This window comes from Ammospiza nelsoni, chromosome 19 (assembly GCF_027579445.1).
Source record: "Ammospiza nelsoni isolate bAmmNel1 chromosome 19, bAmmNel1.pri, whole genome shotgun sequence".
In the NCBI taxonomy this organism is placed as follows: Eukaryota; Metazoa; Chordata; class Aves; order Passeriformes; family Passerellidae; genus Ammospiza; species Ammospiza nelsoni.
Window position 1 is genome coordinate 761,617 of NC_080651.1, and position 21,948 is coordinate 783,564.

The 21,948-nt window shown below is 46.5% G+C and overlaps 1 protein-coding gene across 1 annotated transcript in view; it reads left to right on the forward strand.

Annotated features, from left to right (window-relative positions):
* ABCA5 (ATP binding cassette subfamily A member 5) overlaps positions 1–21,948 on the forward strand; it is a 44,074-nt gene that overhangs the window by 17,264 nt on the left and 4,862 nt on the right. The window contains exons 12-37 of the mRNA XM_059485625.1: positions 1,509–1,567; positions 2,030–2,140; positions 3,420–3,595; positions 3,970–4,089; positions 5,259–5,397; positions 5,515–5,605; positions 6,339–6,478; positions 7,855–7,974; positions 10,592–10,793; positions 11,030–11,199; positions 12,376–12,509; positions 13,544–13,681; positions 14,595–14,708; positions 14,927–15,097; positions 15,271–15,384; positions 15,631–15,768; positions 16,402–16,476; positions 16,943–17,034; positions 18,177–18,303; positions 18,381–18,498; positions 18,603–18,694; positions 18,861–19,036; positions 19,818–19,893; positions 19,972–20,066; positions 20,758–20,877; positions 21,050–21,199. Of these exons, the coding sequence (XP_059341608.1) occupies positions 1,509–1,567; positions 2,030–2,140; positions 3,420–3,595; positions 3,970–4,089; positions 5,259–5,397; positions 5,515–5,605; positions 6,339–6,478; positions 7,855–7,974; positions 10,592–10,793; positions 11,030–11,199; positions 12,376–12,509; positions 13,544–13,681; positions 14,595–14,708; positions 14,927–15,097; positions 15,271–15,384; positions 15,631–15,768; positions 16,402–16,476; positions 16,943–17,034; positions 18,177–18,303; positions 18,381–18,498; positions 18,603–18,694; positions 18,861–19,036; positions 19,818–19,893; positions 19,972–20,066; positions 20,758–20,877; positions 21,050–21,199 (3,258 nt within the window). The remainder of the gene's footprint in view (positions 1–1,508; positions 1,568–2,029; positions 2,141–3,419; positions 3,596–3,969; positions 4,090–5,258; positions 5,398–5,514; positions 5,606–6,338; positions 6,479–7,854; positions 7,975–10,591; positions 10,794–11,029; positions 11,200–12,375; positions 12,510–13,543; positions 13,682–14,594; positions 14,709–14,926; positions 15,098–15,270; positions 15,385–15,630; positions 15,769–16,401; positions 16,477–16,942; positions 17,035–18,176; positions 18,304–18,380; positions 18,499–18,602; positions 18,695–18,860; positions 19,037–19,817; positions 19,894–19,971; positions 20,067–20,757; positions 20,878–21,049; positions 21,200–21,948) is intronic.

Consider the following 21,948-nt stretch of genomic DNA (forward strand, 5'->3'; position numbering starts at 1 on the left):
GAGGAACCATCAGGTACAGAATTCCAGGGCAAGGAACCGTCAGGTGCAGAATTCCAGAGCAAGGAACCGTCAGGTACAGAATTCCAGTGCAAGGAAACCATCAGGTGCAGAATTCCAGGGCGAGGAACCGTCAGGTGCAGAATTCCAGGGCGAGGAACCGTCAGGTGCAGAATTCCAGAGCAAGGAACCGTCAGGTACAGAATTCCAGAGCAAGGAACCGTCAGGTGCAGAATTCCAGGGCGAGGAACCGTCAGGTACAGAATTCCAGGGCAAGGAACCGTCAGGTGCAGAATTCCAGGGCAAGGAACCATCATCAGGTACAGCCCTGCCCTGCCTTGGGGAGAGCAGCTCACCTGGAATTTCAATGCTTGAAAATCACTCCTGGCTCTCCAGTGCCTGGGCTCAAACAGCACATGAATTGCCATACAGCAAATCCCATCAGGGCTGTGGAGCCAAGCATAAATCACTTCAGGAGAGGGGTTTGTTGTTGTAATCTTAGAGATGCACGAGATACACACTTATTTTTTAAGTAGTGAAAGGTATTTTTATTACCTACAGGTTCAGGAGTCCATCTTTAATGCTGATGTTCCTCTGAGAACATGGTGGCTGTTGTTGCATTATTCACCTACCCAGGACTCTTCCCACATCATCCCTCCACCAGCTCCAGCTGTTTCACTCAGTCTTTTCATCTCTCCATGTGCAAGTTCTGTTTGCTTTCAAACTCATTCTCTTCCCCATTATTCACCCTCCATAATCCACTCACCATCCTCGTGTTCAGGGTGATGAGGCTTCCAAAATCCATCCTTGATTTGGTGCCTCCAGATAAACTGGCTGTTCTTTTCATTTGGAAAAACAGCAGAGCTGGAAGGAAGGTTTTAACCTCTCTAAAAAGGAAAAATATTTATTATGTGTAGTATATATATATAAGAATACTTGCTATTATATGTAATATATTTTATATATATATAGATATCTATCTATCTATCTATCTAGATATATTTAAATATATATATATATATATATAATACTTGCAATTTTTATATATAAAATACTTGTTATTTATATATAAAAGAATTTTCCTGATTTTAATCAAGAGCTGTCAGGAATCCCATCTTTAGAGTCCATTCTGCTGTCACCTCTCTTCCATGTTGTGTCTGTGGCATCTCCTGTTTTGTTGTGCAGCTGCTGGGGAGTATCTGTTCCCTTTCCCAGCTTGGGAAGCCTCTAGAGCATTGTTCCACCATGTGAAAGAGACTCAGATTTGAAATAATTCAGTTTATCATCACAGGAAATACCTTAGAAGGTGATCAGGAAAAGCTTTCTGATGCCAGGGTGGAAATGGGCAAAGTTTTGGGAGAACCTGCCCTGTCTTGACTTGCCTCCATGGCTTTTTAACACATCTGGTGCCGCTTCAGTCTGGTTGGCTTGTGGTTGTTGCTGAGTGTTGAGGACTGAAAATGCCATGAAAGGTGCTGAAATAGTTCCTGCCGTGATGTGTCTTCTTTCAGAATCAGCTGTGTTCAGAAAACATTCAGGAAGAAGGGGGAGACCGTGGAGGCTCTCAGAAGTAAGAGCATTTCAGCTTTCTAGCTGCTGGTGGGATGCAGAGGAGCAGCGGCTGAGTTGCTGAGTGATCTCTTGGGTTTCACTTCAGGCTGGTTTTGGTTTCTTTTGGAGGGGTGGGGCCCTGGAGCACGAATGCCAGGTGTGCTTGTGTGTGTGTCCTGTCTCACACAGTGGTGTCTAAAATAAAAATGAGCCCCTCATCCCTAAGGAGAGCTTGCTGGCATCACCCGATGCCCATGTAGGGATGTCATCTCCCCTGTCCCACCTCCCTGATGTTGTCACCTCCTTTCCCTGGGTGCCTTTGAGACATGGGCACACCACAGTGGCTGTGGGACCATCCCAGGCCAGTCCTGTCCCCCAGACAGAGCGTGAATGTGAGCATTGGGATTGAGCCAGGGGCAGGAGCTGGCTCAGGGGGCCAGGACCCCGCCCTGACCCCTCTTTTTGCTGTGCCCTGGAGCAGATTTGTCCTTTGACATCTACGAGGGGCAGATCACGGCGCTGCTGGGCCACAGCGGCACCGGGAAGACGACGCTGATGAACATCCTGTGTGGGCTGTGCCCTCCCTCTGATGGTGAGTGCAGCCCTGGGGCTGCCCTGCTCCACAGCCAGGCCTGGGAACCTGGGTGGGTGCTCCAGGATGCACCAGGCCTGAGAGCCTGGGTGGATATTTCAGGATGTACCAGGCCTGAGAGCCTGGGTGGATATTTCAGGATGTACCAGGCCTGAGAACCTGGGTAGTTATTCCAGGATGCACCAGAATTTCTTTGGATAAATCTGAAAGAGCCCACTTGCAATTCCTGTCCACACAGGGCTGTAAAACCCTGTCTGCTGGTTGCTGCTTCCAGTGGAGAGTTTCCAGCCTTGATTTGAAAAGGTGTCTGCTGAGGAAGGCTGGAGCCTTCCTTGAAATGGAAAATGGAAACCACCTCCCTCCAAATTATTCTAATTTTAAAATTAAGGGTCTCATGGGAATAGGAATAACAGTTCTTTACTAGGAAAATTAAAAATAAAAATGCAGTAGTACAAAAAAAAAAAAAAAAAAAACCCACAATCCAATGACAGGGTCAGAACAGTCCCTGCCCCCTGTGTGTCAGGGGGGTGTCCCAGCCCATCCCAGGGGGGCTCAGCCCTCCTGCAGTGCCAGCTGTGGCTCTGCTGCAGCAGGGATCCTGCACAAGGGGGGAGTTTTCCTCTGCAGCTCCAGGGCTGCTGCAGATGGGCCTGGGCTCCCTCTGGCCATGCAGGGCAGCACAAAGCTGCTCCTCTGGCAATGCAGGGGGCAGAGGCTGCTGGGGTGCCCCAAAGCTCAGATTGGATCCAGGTAGGAATGCTTGGCTCCTCCCCTGGGCGGGGCATCTCCCCATGGGATGCTGGGATTGGATCAGCCATGCAGGGACACTCAGTGGCCATGGACAGAAGACAATTAATAATTAATGGCCCATGAGCAGCAAATAATAATCAATGGTCCATGAACAGAAGAGATATCCTGGAGGGAGCATTAGCTGGGAAGGAGATAAAGGAACAGAGATAACTGCCCCACCTCGGACAGATGGGAATTGGACACACACCCCCCCCACCTTCCAACCTGAGTCACCAGCCCATGGCAGGGGCTGGAATGAGATGAGCTTTAACCCACTCCAGCCCAAACCATTGCATGATTTTATGCTCATTTCCTTTAGGGTTTGTGTCACTCTTTGGGCACAAACCACTGGGTGATTTTACGTTATTTCCCTTAGGGTTTGTGTCAGTCTATGGGCACAAACCACTGGGTGATTTTACGTTATTTCCCTTAGGGTTTGTGTCACTCTATGGGCACAAACCACTGGGTGGTTTTACGTTATTTCCCTTAGGGTTTGTGTCAGTCTATGGGCACAGGGTGTCTGAGATCGACGAGATGCTGGAGGTGCGGCAGATCGCGGGCGTGTGCCCCCAGGCCGACATCCACTTTGACATCTTGACTGTGGAGGAGAACCTCTCCATCTTTGCTGCCATCAAGGGCATCCCTCAGAACGATTTGATACAAGAGGTAACTCACCTGGCCACTGGTGTTGTCTTCCATGAACGTTTTTAACCTGTAAATCAAAATATCCTTGCAGGGATTTCCTTTTGCAGGGAAATATTGCTTTGTGGTACAGTGGACAGAGAGGTACAGGCAGATATTTAGACAAAGATAAACCTTTAATTTTCCCTGAGATTAAAATGCCCATAAAATGTTTTAAATCTGGCATTTAGGTCCAATTTTAGACACCATTAAACTTTGTGTGTAGGTTGTGCAGTTCAGATACAGAACACTCTGGGAACCAGCAGCAGTTAATTTGAATATTAATTGTTAACAATCTGGTTTTAAAAATTTATAGTTTGTTTTTTTTAAACAATAAACGTGTTTCTTGTGTTTTCAAGGTGCAGAAGGTGTTGCTGGATTTGGAGATGCAGCCCATCAGGGACAATCAAGCCAAAAAATTAAGTGGGGGGCAGAAGAGGAGGCTGTCAGTGGGAGTTGCTGTTCTTGGGAACCCCAAGGTGAGAGGGATGGAATTATTCTCAGCTTGGTGTTGCTGATCCATGAAAGGCTTGGATTTTCTTGTCAAAACCAACTAATGTGCAAAATGCAGAAATTGTTCCTTTGAGCATCTTTTTTTTCTTCGTTTTTGGTTTAATTACAATCATTTCAATCTCTCAGCCTTTGTGCTTGAGGCTCAGTAATGGCAGCAGCCTTGGGTTTGATCTCTTTGGCAGATAAATAGCGTGGCAAGTTTTGTGTGTAATTTCTGGCAGGTAGCATTTATCCCCCAGCAGGGAAATTGTTGGATGCTTTCATTCCAAAGCCATCCAGGAGCTGGGAGCAGGAGCAGAGCCAGAGAGCTCTTTTGTGTTGCAGCTCTGTCATTTCTGGCCTGTGAGGATGGGCACTGCTTTGAGATCTGTGGTTAAAAATGGTGTGTGTGACACTTCTGGCGGTTTTCAAAGCAGGTGTGTGCATTTAACCACCCCTCTGTAGAAAGAGTGAATCCATGGCTAGGTTGTGATTCTGCTACACAGTTCTATTGGAAGCAGAATAAAGCAGGTTGTGGCATTAATTTATCACAGGATTTTTCCATTTGTCACACAGGGAGATGGATGTGTTCAAAGCGCAGTGACAAAAGCTGCCTTGTTAATCTGGGCTGTTTCCTATTTTGCAGGAATTAACTGGCAGGCTTCAAACAAACCCTTCTGGGTGCGCTGGGGTGTAGCAGATATTTTTTTCTCAGACATTGGAGAGGAATGATGAGGAGGATTCCATCTTATCAGAGGGCAAATTAATTACTATATTATACTATATTACACTATGTTACATTACATCTAAACTGAATCTGCCAAGCACTCACTGCACAGAATCTCATGACTGTCAGCCCACACACCTGGATTCAATTGGTCAGTAAATCGAAACACTCACACCAAAATCCCATTATTAATCCCTTCAGGTAAACAATCTTCCACGATGCATTCCACTTGTGAACAACACAGGAGCAGTAAATGAGATAAGAATTGTTTTTCCTTTCTCTGAGGTTCAGAGGATGTGAAACCCAGGAATATCCTTGGGAAGAATTGTGCCTTGCTTTTCTCTGTGAGGAGCAATGTGGCTGCACTGGGCAGGGATCACTGAGCTCGGGGGCTGTGGCTTTGAGCTGCCCTGGTGGTTTTGCCCCCAGGTTTTGCTGCTGGATGAGCCCACGGCAGGGATGGATCCCTGCTCCCGCCACATCGTCTGGAACCTACTGAGGAGCAGGAAAGCCAACCGTGTGACAGTGTTCAGCACCCACTTCATGGACGAGGCTGACATCCTGGCTGGTGAGCCCTGCCCCAGCCCAGCTTCAGCCCCCAGCCCTGGGCTGACATTGCTGTGCAACCCAGAGGGGAATTTGGGAGGAAATTGTTGATTTTCTGCTGTCTGACTTCCCTTTCCAGATCGTAAAGCTGTGATTTCCCAAGGGATGCTGAAATGCCTCGGCTCTTCCCTCTTCCTCAAGAGCAAGTGGGGTATTGGCTACCGCCTGAGGTAATCCTGTGCTCAGTTTTGTACCTCTTAGGGGCCATTATGCATCTCTTTTTTTACTGTTTTATGTTGGAATCTCTGAGAAAGCACCCCTCAAAAAGATCCTTTAATCCTTGAATTGATGCCTTGAGAAGGCTGAGCTGGAGCAGAGGCTGGGCAGAGTTCCAGAATAAAGCAGGGATTTATTAAAAGGATCTCCTCCATGAATCCACCTTGGGCAGCACAAGAGCCCAGCCAGGGCTGCACCCAAGATGAACCAAAATGGTCCCAAATTGAATGCAAAATGAACCCAAAATGTTCCCAAAATGAACCCAAGATGAACCAAAATGGCCCCAAAATGCACGGCCGGGCACGGGGTCTCTCCCTTGGATCAGCTCTGCTCCATTTGCACCTTGCAGTTCATTGTCCCATCCCAGCTTTAGCCCATCCAGTCCCACCCTGCTTGTTTTTCTCTCTCCAGCCCACGGGGTTTGTGCTCCTGGGCTGAGATTTGGATCATTTGTCCTTGGTGCCCAGCTGGAGCAGGAATTGTTTTGTCTCCCTGCTCTGGGCAGAGAGCTCAGCAAGATTTAATATGAAGCTCAGAACTACACACTAAAGAATCTGAAAATCAGAAAACCTGAAAAACAGAATCTGAAAAACAGAAAAACTAAATCACAATGGCACAACTGAATGTTTGCTGCAGTGTCAGGAGCAGGCCAAGCTCTAAACCCCAGTCCCTGCTGTGTTTTTCCAGCATGCACATTGATGCCTACTGCAACACAGAGGCCACCACGTCTCTGATCAGGCAGCACATCCCTGCAGCCAGCCTGATCCAGCAGAACGATGAGCAGCTCGTGTACACCCTCCCTCTCAAGGACATGGACAAGTTTGCAGGTATTTGTGGGGTTTTGTGTTGCAGGGAGCAGGGATTGCCACAGGGGGTGTTTGTTAAGCGTGGCTTTAGGCTGATGTTCTTGATAGTGTCAGTTGTGGTTTGATGGTTTTATATTTATTATTATTTGGTGGGGAGTCAGGGAGGGATTTCTCAGGTGAGGGAGGGTTTTGTCACCTCTTCCAGTGAGGTGTGAGGGATGTGGGTGCCCAAAACCCAAGAGCTGGGTGAGGAGTCCCTTCTACCTGAGCATCCCCTGGTCCTGCAGAATCACCATCCTTTGCAGAGGGTCCAAAGATCAGGGCTGGCCTGCAGCAGGATGCAGGAAAGCCCCAAACCGTACAAAAACCCTACAAAAATCCCACAAAAACCCTACAAAAAACTCTTGTGAACTGCAAAGACTGCCTTGAAATTCCATAGAGAGAAGGAGCAGAGGGGAGGATTTCACTAGATGGCAGCAATTATCTGAGCAGTCCTGGCCAGGGCTCCGTGCTCTCCTCCCAGAAATAAATGGAATAAATCCTGTGTGGGAAGCCAAGGGAGCATCAATATTGATGGGAAGATGCAGTTGATATTCCATAAAGGTTTTTTTTCCCTGTTGCATTGGGGTTAATGATTCATGAGCTTTGCAAAAAGGCTGAGATTGAATCAATTCCCCCAAACTATTTCAGGGGGAGCTGAGGTTGAGCACTTATCAGCTGGGACAGGAGAAACTGTGGAGGGTTGAGGAGTATTGTCAAATATCCAAATGCTCCTCCCATTTTGTACATTTGAATTTCCCTTCAGCCTCACCTTGGCTCTGAAGCTCCTGTTTTTAAAGTCCTAATTCATAGGATTGACAGAAACCCCAAGTATGAAGTTCTCCCACTCTGAACCTCGTGTTGTTTTTCGAACTCTCTGCCTTGTCCAGCATCTCCTGCCTGGTTAACCTGGCCTTAAACACCTGGGAATTCTTTTTAATATATTAAAAATGTGTATTTTTCTAGATATAAAGTGACTCAGTGGTTTATGTGTAAGATCCTTTGTGCCTGGGCAGGGATTTAGGTAGGATGAACTGTGCTGGGTATGATTTTTCCAGGAGAGCTCACCTTGAACCTGCCCTGAGGAAACTTTGAGCCCAGCAGCTTCAGGATGCTGAGCCAATTTTTAGAAGCAGCACAACTTCATCAAAGCCACGTTTCCTGACCACAGAGCCTGAAATTTCGTGCTCAAAGGAGCCTGTCCCACCTTGGTTCTCAAACCATGACTTTCTGGTTTATTTGCTGCTCCCACATTCCTGATTTTCCCAGCAAGCAGGAGGTTTTGGGGGGTGTGTGATGTGCCTGAAGAGCTCCTGGCAGGTGCTGGAGCAGAGTTTCAGAGCTGCCTCTGTCCCTAGGTTTGTTCTCTGACCTGGACACCCATTCCCACCTGGGCGTCATCACCTATGGCGTGTCCATGACCACGCTGGAGGACGTTTACCTGAAGCTGGAGGTGGAGGCAGAGATTGACCAAGCAGGTGGGAAGGAGCAGGGCTGTGCCCTCAGCTTTGCTTTGCCCTCAGTTCCTGTGGGACTGGCACTGCCAGAAGGAGGGAACAAGGAAAAATTCCTTCAGAGTGTGCTGCTCCAGCATCTGGGCATCCTTTGGTGCTCACAATGTTCCAGGCTATTGAAATATTCCAGTAAAATATTCAATATTGTATATTCAATATTCAATAGTCAGTATTGTATATTCAATATTCAAATACAGTATTCAAAATTCAATATTGTATATTCAATATTTTATATTCAGTATTCAATAGGAAGAAGGAAAGCCCCAAATCCTACAAAAACCTTACAAAAACCCTACAAACTCTTGTCAGCTGCAAAGAGTATCATGTGACTGCCTTGAAATTCCAATTTTTCAATATTCAATTACAAAATACTGCTTAAATTAATGAAGAAGAAGGTAAAGAAGAAGGACTAGCTTCTGCTTTAGAACTTTTATTTTGTTTTATATATTACTATATTTTAAAATATATAATATATATAATATATGTAATATATGTAATATATATAATATATAATATATATTATATATACTATATATAATATATATAGTATATAAAATATATTACTATATTACTTTATATATAATTTTATATATCTTTATATAATTATATATAATCCATATATGTTATATAAAACTATAATTATATATTTAGATATAATACTTATATATTACAAGATATACTATACATTACCATATATCATATATTATATATATTACTGTATATTATGTATAAATATATACATTTTATATATTAGTATATATAATGTGTATATATATATATATATATATATATATATATATATATATATTACTATATTTTAAAACCCCAAACTCAAAGTTTTTTACTTTATGAAATCACAACTTCTAATTAAACTCCATACTCACAATCTTAGTGCTGTTAATTAATTTTAGAACCCTTTTCCACAGCCTCAGGTCAAATGCCGTGTTCTGGAGGTCAGTGCCTACCAGCACAGAAAGTTTAAAATTCTCAGCAACCAGGACTCCAGCACAGGAAAAAGCAGAGAATTGGCTGGGGAATTATTCTGGGAGCATCCAGGGGAAAAGCTTTTTGCTGATGAATTTTTCATCCAGCCAGCTCACATCTGACTGCTTGGCTTTACAGTTTACTTGCCTTTTAAAATGCCCTTTATTCTCCTAATGGAGTTTGCTTTCAAGAAATTATAAATGTGCAGGGTAAAATTAATTTTCAACCTTTTGTGTGAGCAGTAGCTGCACTTAGGGCTGAAACAGCTCAGCTTGTCTCACTTTACATCAACTTTCAGTCCAAATGAAAAGTTGGGACTGCTTAATATTACTCCAGAATGAATCAGTTGTTTTTTTAATGTCAGTTTTGAATGGTTTGAGCTGTTTTAATTGTTGTGGAGCTTTCTGTGTGATCCAGAATTATTTATATGAGTGGATATGTGGACTCTGTAACTGGTATGGAAATTACTCCCTAATCAGAGTGACTGCACAGAGTTTCTGTGTGGGTTTAAGAGGATTTAACAGCTGGGTCTGCAGGTGCACACACACAGGCCAAGGGTAGGAAACTGGGGCAAATCTGCATCTTTTGGTGGCAAAATTTTGAATCAAGTCCCAGTTGGGACTGGATGGGGCTGCCCAGGGAGGTGCTGGAGTCTGTCCCTGGAGGTGTTTATGGGGTGGATGTTTATGGGATGGCCCCTGGTGCCCTGGTCTGCTTGGTCACAGGCTGGACTCAGGGGTCTCAAAGGTCTTTGCCAGCCTGGTTGGTTCTGGGATTTGAACCACCAGGGTTTTCCTGGGAAATGCTCCTTTATTTCTGCTGTGTCAGCTCTAAATACCTGCCATGGGTGGGGTTGGGCTGGATCAGGGTCACTGAGCTTGGGGTTAAATTCAGGGATGGGGGTGGGAATGGGATGTGATTGGGATGGGATAGGATTGGGATGGGCATGGGATGGAATGGGGAGGGGATTGGGGTGGAGTGGGATGGGGTAGAATTGGGATGGGGATTGGGATGGGGAGGGCATGGGATTGGAATGGGATAGGATTGGGGTAGGATTAGGATTAGGATGGGGATAGGATTGGGATTGCTGGAATGGGATGGGATGAGGATGGAGTGGGATGGAGATGGGGGTGGGATGGGGATGGGGATGGGGATTGGGATTGGGATGGAATGGGATTGGAATGGGATGAATTGGGATGGGGATGGAGTGGGATAGGATAGGATTGGGATAGAGATGGAATGGGATTAGGATGGGATGGGATTGAGATGGGGATGGAGTGGGATGGGATAGGATTGGGATGGGATTAGGATTGGGTTTGGGATGGGATTGGGATTGGAATGGGATGGGATTGGGGATGGCTGGAATGGGACGGAGATGGAGTGGGATGGGATAGAATTGGGATGGGGATGGGATGGGATTGAGACGGGGATAGGATTGGGATGGAATGGGATGGCATTGGGATTGGGATGGGATGTGATGGGTGAGGTGACTTGTACAACAGGCAGAGCACAGAGTCTGGCCCTGGCTCCCCCTGCTGCCCCATTCCCCCCAGCTGTCAGAGATCACCCCTCTGGGTGTTTCCCTGCCCTGTTGCAGATTACAGCGTGTTCCACTCGCAGCAAGCCCAGGAGGAGGTGGACACCAAGTCCCTGGATGACATGGAGCAGAGCCTGCTGATGCTCTCCGAGGCCAAGGCACCAGCCATGAGCAACTCAGCCCTGTGGAAGAAGCAGGTCTCCACCATAGCCAAAGTGCACTTCCTCAGCCTGAAACGGGAGAACAAATGTGTCAGAGTTATGTGAGTACTGGGGCTCCTCCTCTGTGTGGGAGTCCCAAGTCCTGCCTGGATGGCACCAGGGAAAGCTCATCCTGCCCTTCATCTTTCCCCATTTAAATAACAGCAAGTGTGGAGCTGTAATTTCTGTCAATAAATGATTTTTTTGGGGGGTAAGGGAAGTGTTTTTTAATAGCATGCATAAAATTGGGTTGGCTTTCACTGAACTGTAACAAACCCCAAACTTTTATTTCTTTCAGGTTGTTGCTTTTCCTCATTTTCCTTGTAGTTCAGATTTTGTTGTTTTTCATACACCACATCATCAAAAATGCTGTAGCTGCTATCAAACTCTCCCCAGATTTGTACTTGCTGAAGCCTGGAGAGAGCAGTCACAAGTACAGGAGTCGGCTCCTGCTGCAGAACTCCACAGGTAGGGCAGCAGCTCCTGCCTCCATCTCCCTCCCTCTCCCAGGTTTTGGGGTTGGGAATGAACTTTTCCCTTGGAATTAACTCAGATGAAGAGTTTGCAAGTGCCCAGGGGTGGTAAATTGTCAGTTTGTGCCATGGGGTTGGGTTTGGGTTGGATTGGTTTGGTTTGGTGATCCTCCTCCCATCTCCATGACCTTGTTCTTGCTGTGTCAGAAGATGATTCAGGTGAAAGAAGTGGCCAGAAACATTGAGATAAATCACCAATGAATAAAATCACCACTGAGATAAATCACCATGAAAATCCTGCTGGAAAACATCTGGGAAATTCCCTTTTTGTTGCAACTGGGGATGTTTTAAATGTGCCCAGCAGGAACTCGGGCAGTAGAAACTGTATGGATTGAGCTGTGCATGGATAATTCTGTGTAAAATACATCCAGGCTGCTGATGAGGAGGGATTTAAATGACAGGGCGATGTGGCACTGGGACGTGGCTGAGGGGTGGGGAGTCATGGCTGCATTTCAGAATTCACAGAATCACAGAATTCACAGAATCCTACAATCAATCACAGAATTCATAGAATTAATCACAGAATCACAGAATCACAGAATCCCCAGGTTGTCAGAGCCCTCCAAGCCCATCGAGCCCAGCCCAGCCCCAGCCCCTCACCCAAGCCCTGGCCCCCAGTGCCCATCCAGGCTTTGTCAAACACACCCAGGGATGGGGACTGCACCACCTCCCCGGGCAGAACATTCCAGAACTTTATCCCCCTTTCTGTCAAACACTTTTCCCTGCTCTCCAGCCTGTATTTGCCTTGGTGCAGCTGGAGCTGTGTGCTCTGGCTGTGTCAGTGCTGCTGCAGACAGAGCCCAGCCCCAGCTGAGCACGGGCACCTTTCAGGAGCTGTGAGAGCGATGGGGGCACCCCTGAGCCTCCTTTTCTCCAGGCTGAGCACCCCAGCTCCCTCAGGGCTTCCTCACAGGGGTTTTGTGTTCCCAGCCCCTCTCCAGCCTCCTCTGGACATGCTCCAGGTCCTCAATGTCCCTCCTAAACTGAGGAGGACAGAACTGGACACAGCACTCAGGGTGCGCCCTCACCAGGGAAAAAATTTATTTGATGGTTTGATGATCCTGAAGGTCTGCTCCAGTTTAAATGATTCCCTGCTGTTTTGTGTCCCCAGAGTCGGATATCAGTGACATTGTGCACTCCCTGGGGAGCATGAACATCCTCTGGGAGATGTTCAATGACAGTGATTATGTCTCAGTGGCACCTCACAGTGCAGCTCTGAATGTGTTTGCCCTCCAGTCCAGGCAGGTAAGGCACACACGGGCTGGGCTGTGCCCAAGGAGCAGCTCCTGGGGCTGCTGGGGGAAATCCTCACCTGAAAAGCAGCTCTGGAGTCATGGAATCCAATAATATTGATTTGGAATAATATAATGGAATAATATAATATAATATAATATAATATAATATAATATAATATAATATAATATAATATAATATAATATAATGGAATATAATATAATGGAATGTAATTTCTGGAATTATATAATATTGCTTATACAAGAGGCTGCAAAGAGGAGAGAGTGAGAATATTAGCAAAATAAATGTTCTTCCATAATTATAATTACAATTACAGTATGCCAATCAAGCTTTGATCCCCTTTCCTTTCCCACAAGGACACAGAAAGTCAGGAGAAATGTTCTACTTCACAGGACACCTGGTAGAGGAATGTTTTATAATTTTTTTTTTAAATTTGTACTGACTGAATTACAGTTTGACAGAAATACAATCCCATGGTGCTCTTGTGTGTAAAGAAAAATCAGTTTCTTGGGCTGTACATGTTCACAGTCACAGGAAGATCTGAACTTTGGGATGATATTTAATCCCCAGCAAGGAGCTGCTTTACAATGTGCCAGCTCTGGCTCTTGTCCCCATTTTCACTCTGTGACACTGCTGCCAGCAGTGTGACAGTGCAGCTCCTGCACAGCTCTGCTTCTCTGGTTTTAAACCCACGAGCAGGATCAGCCCAGAGCAGCTCCTCCTGTGCTTTGTTTCCCAGACTTTAATTGTCTGGAGTGCCACTTGTCAGAGCCTCACTGCTCCTGAAACATGCTGGGAATTTGTTCCTGATTTCCTGAATTGGGAATTTGTTCCTGATTTCCTGAATTGGGAATTTATTCCTGATTTCCTGCAATAGGCTGTGTGTGCCAAGCACCCAGAGCAGCCCAGATCCTCCTGCAAATCTCTTGATTATGCAAAGATTTATCCCAATGTTCAGGTTTAATTAAGCAGAGCCCTCTCAGGGCAGAGGGATTAATGCAGCACATATTTTTTTTTCTTCCTAGAATTATGTTTTCAACATCATATTCAACAGCACCATGGTGCATTCCCTGCCAGTTCTGATGAACATTGTCAGCAACCTCCTCCTGCGCAGCCTGAACGTGACTGAGAGCATCCAGATCTGGAGCAACCCCTTCATTCAGGTCAGCAGCTCCCAAAAAACCACCCTGGGAGAGGGCACAGCATCCCTGGGGGGCAGGGGGAGTGCAGGAATGTGGTTTTTTGGGGTTTTTAAAGTTTTTCTAAGTTTTTGATGTTTCCATGCTTGTAACGAACTTTCTCACGCGTTTTATGTAAAGGACATATTGGTTTGTGTTCTTTTATAGAATTTGGTGAACTGTTGGTTTGTCCAGTGTCATTGGAGAGGTGGCACTGTCACCCTCCAATCCAGTGGCACTTTTAGAAATCTAGAAATGTTGGAGTTAGAAATTAAACACTCTCTTTGTTACCTTGGAAAGTCCAGGTATTATTTTGTTATATAACTTATAGGACACATTTATTTTGTGCCCTGGAGCTCCACAGGAGCACCCCACAAACCAAGGAAAAGCTGTTTGGGGCTGTGTGCAGGGTTTAGGAGGGTGTGGAAGGTGCTGGCACTTTGCAGGTTGTGGAAGGGGAGGAGAAAAGGGCTTGGAAAGAGGATGATGTGTCGGGAATTAAAGGTTCTGTGGGGCTTGGAGAACCCGGGCTGGTGGAAGGAGCTGGGGGTTGGGATGAGATGATCCCTGTGGTGCTTTCCAACCCCAACCATTCCATGGTGCTGTGAATTCATTAATTGTGGGTTTGGTGGAGGTTGCCTGCAGAGCTGGGGGGGCCTTTGGGAGAGGAGGGGACCTGCTGCAGGAGATAAATGCTCTGAAAAGTTCCTTATTTATCATTCATTCCTCATCTAAATACTCCCAAAACTTCCACAGGGGTTCTTCTTCCTGCAGCTCAGGTGATCTTGACACCCACAGACTTTCCATTTTACCATTCACAACCATGTTCCAACTCCTAATGTAGCATTTTTTTTTGGTCACATTCTGGCATTGAATAAATGCCTGATCTCTACCCCAGGACCTTCCAGACACAATTTTCAGGCTGGAGATCTATTTTGAAGCCGTGTTGCTGGGGATCATCATCACTGGGATGCCACCCTACTTCGCCATGGACAATGCAGAGAACCACAAGGTAACACCCAGGTGTTCACACAGAAAGGCACAGGGAATTAAAAATCCTGGGATTTCCTCTTTGGAAAGAGCCAGAGAGGGGTTTAAAAAATGCCAAGGGTGGAGCAGATTTGGGAGAAGCTTTTCTGTGCCAAGCCAAGCTTGGCAATACAGCATAACACAGGAGGGGATTCACAAAATGTTAATTTTAATTAACTCTGTGTTGTTCCCCTGCTGCAGATCAAGGCTTACACCCAGCTGAAGATTGCAGGGCTCTATCCCTCAGCTTACTGGACTGGCCAGGCTGTGGTGGACCTGCCTCTGTTCTTCCTCATCCTCATCCTCATGATTGGCAGCCTCTTTGCCTTCCACTATGGTGTTTATTTCTACGTGGGCAAGTTCCTGGCTGTGGTGAGTCTGGGCTGGGCTTATTTTCCCTTTAATAATACATTCTCTGTGCACCAAAGCAGCAAAATGCATCAGATAAAGTGACAAATCCAGAGTTCTGTATCACACTGAGGTGATTCCTTATGCATAAAAATTCCTGCTGCACATTCCCTGAGAATCCTCTCCTGTCTCTGCAGATTTTTTGCCTGATTGGTTACGTCCCCTCCGTCGTGCTCTTCACCTACGTGGTCTCCTTCACCTTCAGAAAAGTCCAGAACACGAAGGAATTTTGGTCATTTATATTTTCAGTGGTGAGTGCCTTGGCCTGCAGCTGGGCTGAGTGGGAAGATTGGTGATTTCCAAAGCCACAGCAAAAAATCCCAGTTGTTTTGTTGATTTGAATGTCCCTGTTGCACAAGAAATGGGAAATTTTTGCCAATGTCTCACTCACTGCCATATGCTGAGTGATAAAAGCTTTAAGAAAAAATTAATTAATTTATGATTGGAGTGTCTGAAGTGGATGAAAATTGACATTTTTCCCCTTTTCTTTGGTACAGACAGCCCTGCTCTGCACAGTTGTCACTGAGGTGTCCTTTTTCCTGGACCATTACCTGGTGACCACCGTCCTGCACTATGTCTTCTCCATCTTCATCCCTATTTATCCCCTCATTGGCTGCCTGATTTGTTTTATAAAGGTAAGAGGACTGCAGGACTCCTTTGGTGTGTCCTGTGTAGCCACCTAAGGAGGAAAATCACCTTTTTCCTATTAAGGAAAGTGGTTTGGTTTTAAAATGGGGCAAGCAGCAAGTTTCCCATGAAATTTCCTTTCTCTGAGTGGAGGGAGCCTACAGGAAAGATGGAGGGGGATTTTAAACCAGGGATGGAGTGACAGGACAAGGGGGAATGGCTCCAAGCTGACAGAGAGCAGGGTTAAATGGGATTTTGGGAAGGAATTCCTCCCTGTGAGGGTGGGCAGGCCCTGGCACAGGTGCCCCTGGATCCCTGGAATGTCCAAAGCCAGGCTGGACAGGGTTTGGAGCAACAGGGGATGGAATGAGAGGGGTTTTGAGGTCCCAAACCGTTCCGTGGTTCTGTGATATTCCAAGGAAAACCAGGTGAGCAAACCCAGGGATGGATGAGGGTTCAGTGGGAGTCGGTGGTTTGAAAGCAGGAGCAGCCCCAGCTTTGGATGGAGCTGTTGGATTTTATTTTTGGGAGTCTCTGCAGAGCTCAGGAACTGCTTGAGCACCTGAATGAGATGAAAGTGGAGGAAATGGAATCTGTGTAGGGGATTCTTTACCTGACCACGCTTCTCCCTGAATTGCCAGGTCTCGTGGAAAGGCAAGAGTGAGAGCGGGGGATTCCACGACCCCTGGGACCGGCTGCTGGTGGCAGTTCTGGCTGTGAGCATGGCATTGCATTCTCTGGTTTTATAGAGGGAAAATTCCCAATTTTCTGTAGGGAATTGTGCTTCCTGCTGGTATCCCCTGCTGCCCATCATCTTTATCAGTAAAGATTTGCTCTGATGCTGAGCCAGGAGAGCTGCTGTGCCCACCAGCTCCACATCTGCTTCCCCCATGGCCTGATTACCACTGTTAATTGTGATTATTATGGGGATCCCTGCTGATGGAGCAAGAGCTCCAGAGCAAGAACAGTCCCCTCTCTGCACAAAAACCCCAAATAATTCCTTTTAAATCTAAGCCCACTTTGGTTGTGCCTGCTGAGCAGCATGTAATGATATATTTCATATTCTTGGCAGCACCAGCACTTGTGTGGTGGTGCAGGGCTGGAGCTTCTTGTCCCTCATCCCTGTGGGGGGGTCAGCCAGGGTTCCCAGCCTGGTGAGCAGGGTGGTTTGTGTCTGCCCAGCCCTACCTGCAGTGTGTGCTGTGGCTGTTCCTGCTGCGCTGCTTCGAGCTGAAGAACGGCGGGAGGACGGTCAGAGAAGATCCCTTCTTCAGGTGAGTCTCTCCTCAGTGCTTTTTATCCAAAATATTGTCCAAAGGAACTGGTTTTGAAGGTGCTGGTGGTGGCTAAACTGGGGAGAAATAAAATCTCTTTCACTATCACTGAAGTGCAGAAATGGGAGGGTTATTGTGATGATGTTCACAGGGGTCTGAGGGTGAGGGAAGAGACGAGGATCTGACTCCATGTTCCAGAAGGCTTGATTTATTATTTTATGATATATATTACATTAAAACCATACTAAAGGAATAGAAGAAAGGATTCCATCAGAAGGCTGGCTAAGAATAGAATAGGAAGGAATGATAACAAAGGTTTGTGTCTCAGACTCTCTGTCCGAGCCAGCTGACTATGATTGGCCATTAATTACAAACATCCAACATGGGGCAATCACAGATGCACCTGTTGCATTCCACAGCAGCAGATAATCAATGTTTACATTTTGGTTTTGAGGCCTCTCAGCTTCTCAAGAGGAAAAATCCTACGGAAAGGATTTTCCATAAAAGTTGTCTGCAATGTTATTTCCTCTGCAAAATCAGGAATTTTGCAAGGATGTTACCTATGTAAAATCAAGGGAATTGCCATTCCCAGTGCATGGCCAGAGAGCTCAGCAGGGAGGTGACACAGTGGCAGTCCCTGGGCTCCTCCTGCGCTGGGATGAGCTGCAGGAATGTGCAGATGCCTTTGAGCATGTCATGGTTTGATGCTGGTGCAATGCCAGTGCCCCCATGAAAATATATTCTCCCTGGTGTCTGCTGTGAGATGTGACCAGAAATAGAGCAAAGCAGGCTCCAGCTTAGGAATACAGGGAACAAAAAAAAACTTTATTAACCTACAACTGTATGTAAAAAGAAACACACACAGAACTCAGAATGAAAACCTTCCAAAACATTCCTCCTCCCCACACCAAATTCCCAACACATCACAGTAAGACAAAACCTTGGGTTCTCAGTTCAGTTACCACCCCTCAGATCACCAACTCTCAGTCCATCACCACCCTTCAGATAATCAAGGGTGATTCAGGGTAATCTCAGCTCAAGAAGAGAGGAGTCCCTCTTGTACCATATCATACATCCCAAAAAACTCAGTTCCTTCCAAACCAGCACCAGCCTCAGCCTCGTGCTGCCTTCCTCCCTTTCAGGAAATGTTTCACCAAAGCCAAGCCCTGGAAGTTCCCAGATGTGCCTCACGAGGAGAACGAGGATGAGGATGTGAAGGCAGAGAGGCTGAGAGTCAAGGAGATCCTGAGCAGCCCCAGGAGTGAGGAGGTAAAACCCAAATTCCCACTTTTTTGGGGCTCCCCAGAGCTGCTGGGATCTGCAGCCACCTCCCTCTTCCCTGCCAGATGCCAGCAATCCTGGTCAGCAGCCTGCACAAAGAGTTTGATGAGAGGAAGGAATTTCTTCTGGGGAGAAAAATAAAGAAAGTGGCAACCAAACATGTTTCCCTCTGTGTGAAGAAAGGTTGGAGTTCAGTTGCTTTGCTGTTGAGCTGTTTGATTTATAAAAACAACTCTTGGAGCCATTGATCTGATCTTGTGGGTAATGTTTGTGTTGTCCCTTTTCAGGAGAAATCCTGGGTTTGTTGGGACCCAATGGAGCTGGGAAAAGCACATTAATTAATATGCTTGTTGGAGAGATTGAGCCAACCAGTGGGCAGGTATGTTCCATGCCACAGTTGCACAAAAAATCAACCCACATTTCCATTTTATTGTAATTATTGCAAGCACTGCTGAGGCCATTTTGCTAAAACCATGCAAATGTTTTCTGCCAAAGCCATGCAAAAAGAGTTTGGAAGTTTGTAATATTGGGCATTTTCCTCACAGGTGCTGATGGGAGATGATTCCTTGGGGCTGAGCAGTGAGGATGACTCTGTGAAATTCGTGGGGTACTGTCCCCAGACAAATCCTCTGTGGCCAGATATCACACTGCAGGAGCACTTTGAGATTTATGGTGCCATCAAAGGCATGAGCCAGGCTGATGTTAAAGAGGTCGTCAAACGGTGAGTTGTTAATTACAGAAATCTTTGTGCTTGAGCTAAAGTTGCTTTAGCTTTTTTTTATCTTCAGCCTCATTGCTGGAGGGGTTTTGGCTTTTTTTTGTGGGTTTTTTTTCGCCTTCTCACCTTTCCCAATGCAGTTTTTGTTTCCATTTAAGTTTGGTTTTAAGCTTGGTTGAAATTCTGCAGTTGTGAATTCGTAGATGAGGAGATGAAGGTTCATCCACACAAAATTCAATAGGGATTTTAATTTTGACATATTATTGAAAATTATATTATAATTATATTCATAATACTTATAATTATTATTATATATATAATTATACTTATATAAATAATAAACAACAATTATTTATTATAAATAATAGATAACAATTTATTATAATAAAAAATAAATGACAATTTAGTATAGTAAATAATAATTTTTGTTATAATGAATGATAATTTTTATTATTATAAATAACAATTATAATTGAATGAATTTTACTATAATTATTATTATTTGATAATTATTTTTTAAGGTTATAAAATACTAATAGTGACCTTTGTAGAGGCTGCAAGGATGGGGAGCCCTGAGCTTGGAGCTGTTTCTGTTGTCACCAAAGCTCCTCCAGGGCAGGTGGCTTTGCATGGAAGCTCCAATTCTGCTTTTTGCTCTGCTTTTTTTTAAACTTGATACACAAATATTTATAACTGAGCTCTTCCCAAGGAGCTCTTTTTGCATTCTCTGGTGAGGGGGAAGCCAAACCCTCCCAACCTTTCCCACCCGTCCTTCCCTCCCCAGCATCGCCAGCGTGCTGGATCTGAAGGACCACCTGCAGAAGACCACAAAGAAGTTGGGCATGGGGCTGAAGCGCAAGGTGAGGGGGGCTCTGGGTACCCCTGGGGGTCCCCCCAGCACCTCCCTGTGCTCACCCTGCCCCTGTGCCTTCCCCCAGCTCTGCTTTGCCCTCAGCATGCTGGGCAACCCGCGGGTGACGCTGCTGGACGAGCCCTCCACGGGGATGGACCCCAAGGCCAAGCAGCACATGTGGTGAGTGCTGTGGCTCCAGGGGGCCAGCCTGATCTCGGGACAGTTGTCCCTGCTGGGTTGTCCCTCCCTGGGAGCCACGGACAGGGAATAACTCACTGGGCTGGGCTGCAAGGGCCCATGAAGATGATCCAGTTACACCTTGCTGCCGTGGGCAGGGATATCTTCCACTAACACAGAGTAATTTCTGCTTAATATCCCATCCATCCCTGCCCTTTGGAAGCCATTCCCTGTGTCCTGTCCCTCCATCCCTTGTCCCTCCAGCTTTCCTGGAGCCCCTTTAGGCCCTGGGAGGGGCTCTGAGGTCTCCCCAGAGCTCCTGTTTGGATTGAACACCCCCAACACAACCTGTGTCCATAGCAGAAGGGCTCCAGCTCTTGGAGCATCTCCATGGCCTCCTCTGGGCTCTCTCCAGCAGCTCCTCCTGTGCAGGTGGGGTCTCACAAGAAAAGGAGCATCAGCCCAACCTGTGTGCCAGAGCAACTTGGGAATCACAGGCTTGCAGGCTGAAAGAAATCCTTACAATAATATCAGGAATGCAGATTTGAGCAGTCTTTAGGAAACACAGGTGTTAATTGTTGCTGTGGGAGTAGCATTAATCCATAAACAGAGGGTTATGAGGATTACTGAGGCAGGATTTGCTGTTCCCTGGCAGATGTTTTTGCCCAGGGGTGCTTTGCGTTGTGTTTTGCAGGAGGGCAATCCGAGCAGCCTTTAAGAACAAGGAGAGAGCAGCAATCCTGACCACACACTACATGGAGGAGGCAGATGCTGTCTGTGACCGTGTGGCCATCCTGGTGTCAGGGCAGCTCAGGTACCCCCAGACCCCCGTGAATATATCAGCACAGGCAGCCGTGCTGATACATTCCTCTAAAAATACAGATAAATTTGGTACCCTAAATTTGGTGCTTTAAATGAATCCTTCCCAGTTTAAAGGATCTGTTTGAGTTTAGGCTGTTCTTGTGTTTTTTGCCTGTCATTTATAGGTGTATAGGTACTGTCCAACACCTGAAGAGCAAATTTGGCAGAGGATACTTCTTGGAAATGAAGTTGAGGGAAACAGCAGATGTGCAGCAGGTGGAGTATCTGCAGAGCCAGATTCTGCACATCTTCCCCAACGCCAACCGCCAGGAGAGGTGAGGTTTGACAGACACACAGAAAATATTGATATTAATCCAATTAATCAAACCCTCTGATTGCACAGCAGCAGCTTGGCACCGGGGAAGGAATGTAAATATTTACACACAGCTTTAAAAAAAAAAAGAGGAATACAAAAAGGAAGGGATGTGGAAGGCAGCAGAGCCCGGGCTGGCAGGGCGGGGGCCCGGAGCCCACACAGATGTTTGGCACAGAGGAAGCAAAACTGGATTTCTGCATTGCTGTTGCCTGACAGCTTCCTCCTGAGTCAGGGCCCCTGGGAAAGGGCTGAAACCCGAGTTCCTGACTCTGTGCCCTCACCTGGAAATGCCTGAGGTCTCTGGGGGTCTCAGCTGCAGGGTGGGCTGGCTGCTGTCCCAGCAGCAGCTCTCACTTTGGCTCAGTGACTGCAGAGACTCCAGCAGGGGCACTGCAGGCATCCAGAGCAGTGTGATCCTTGGGGGATTGGGGTCGGGATCCTTCCTCAAACTGGGAGATGGGAGAGTCCCCTCTGCAGGGCAGAGCAGCTCCCTGGGCTGCAGTTGGGGTTGCAGGAACTGCTGTGTGATGCAAACTTCCAGGACGTGCCCAGCTCTGCTGAAATCCAAACCCTCAGGGCTCTGGGAGCTCCAGGAAGCAAACCTGCCATGAGTAAGCAGAGTAAAACTGATTGAATCGGAGTGGAGGAGCATGAGCTTAGAACAGTCTTGGGTGGTCTCGGCTGTGCCATTCACATTGTCTGAAAAAT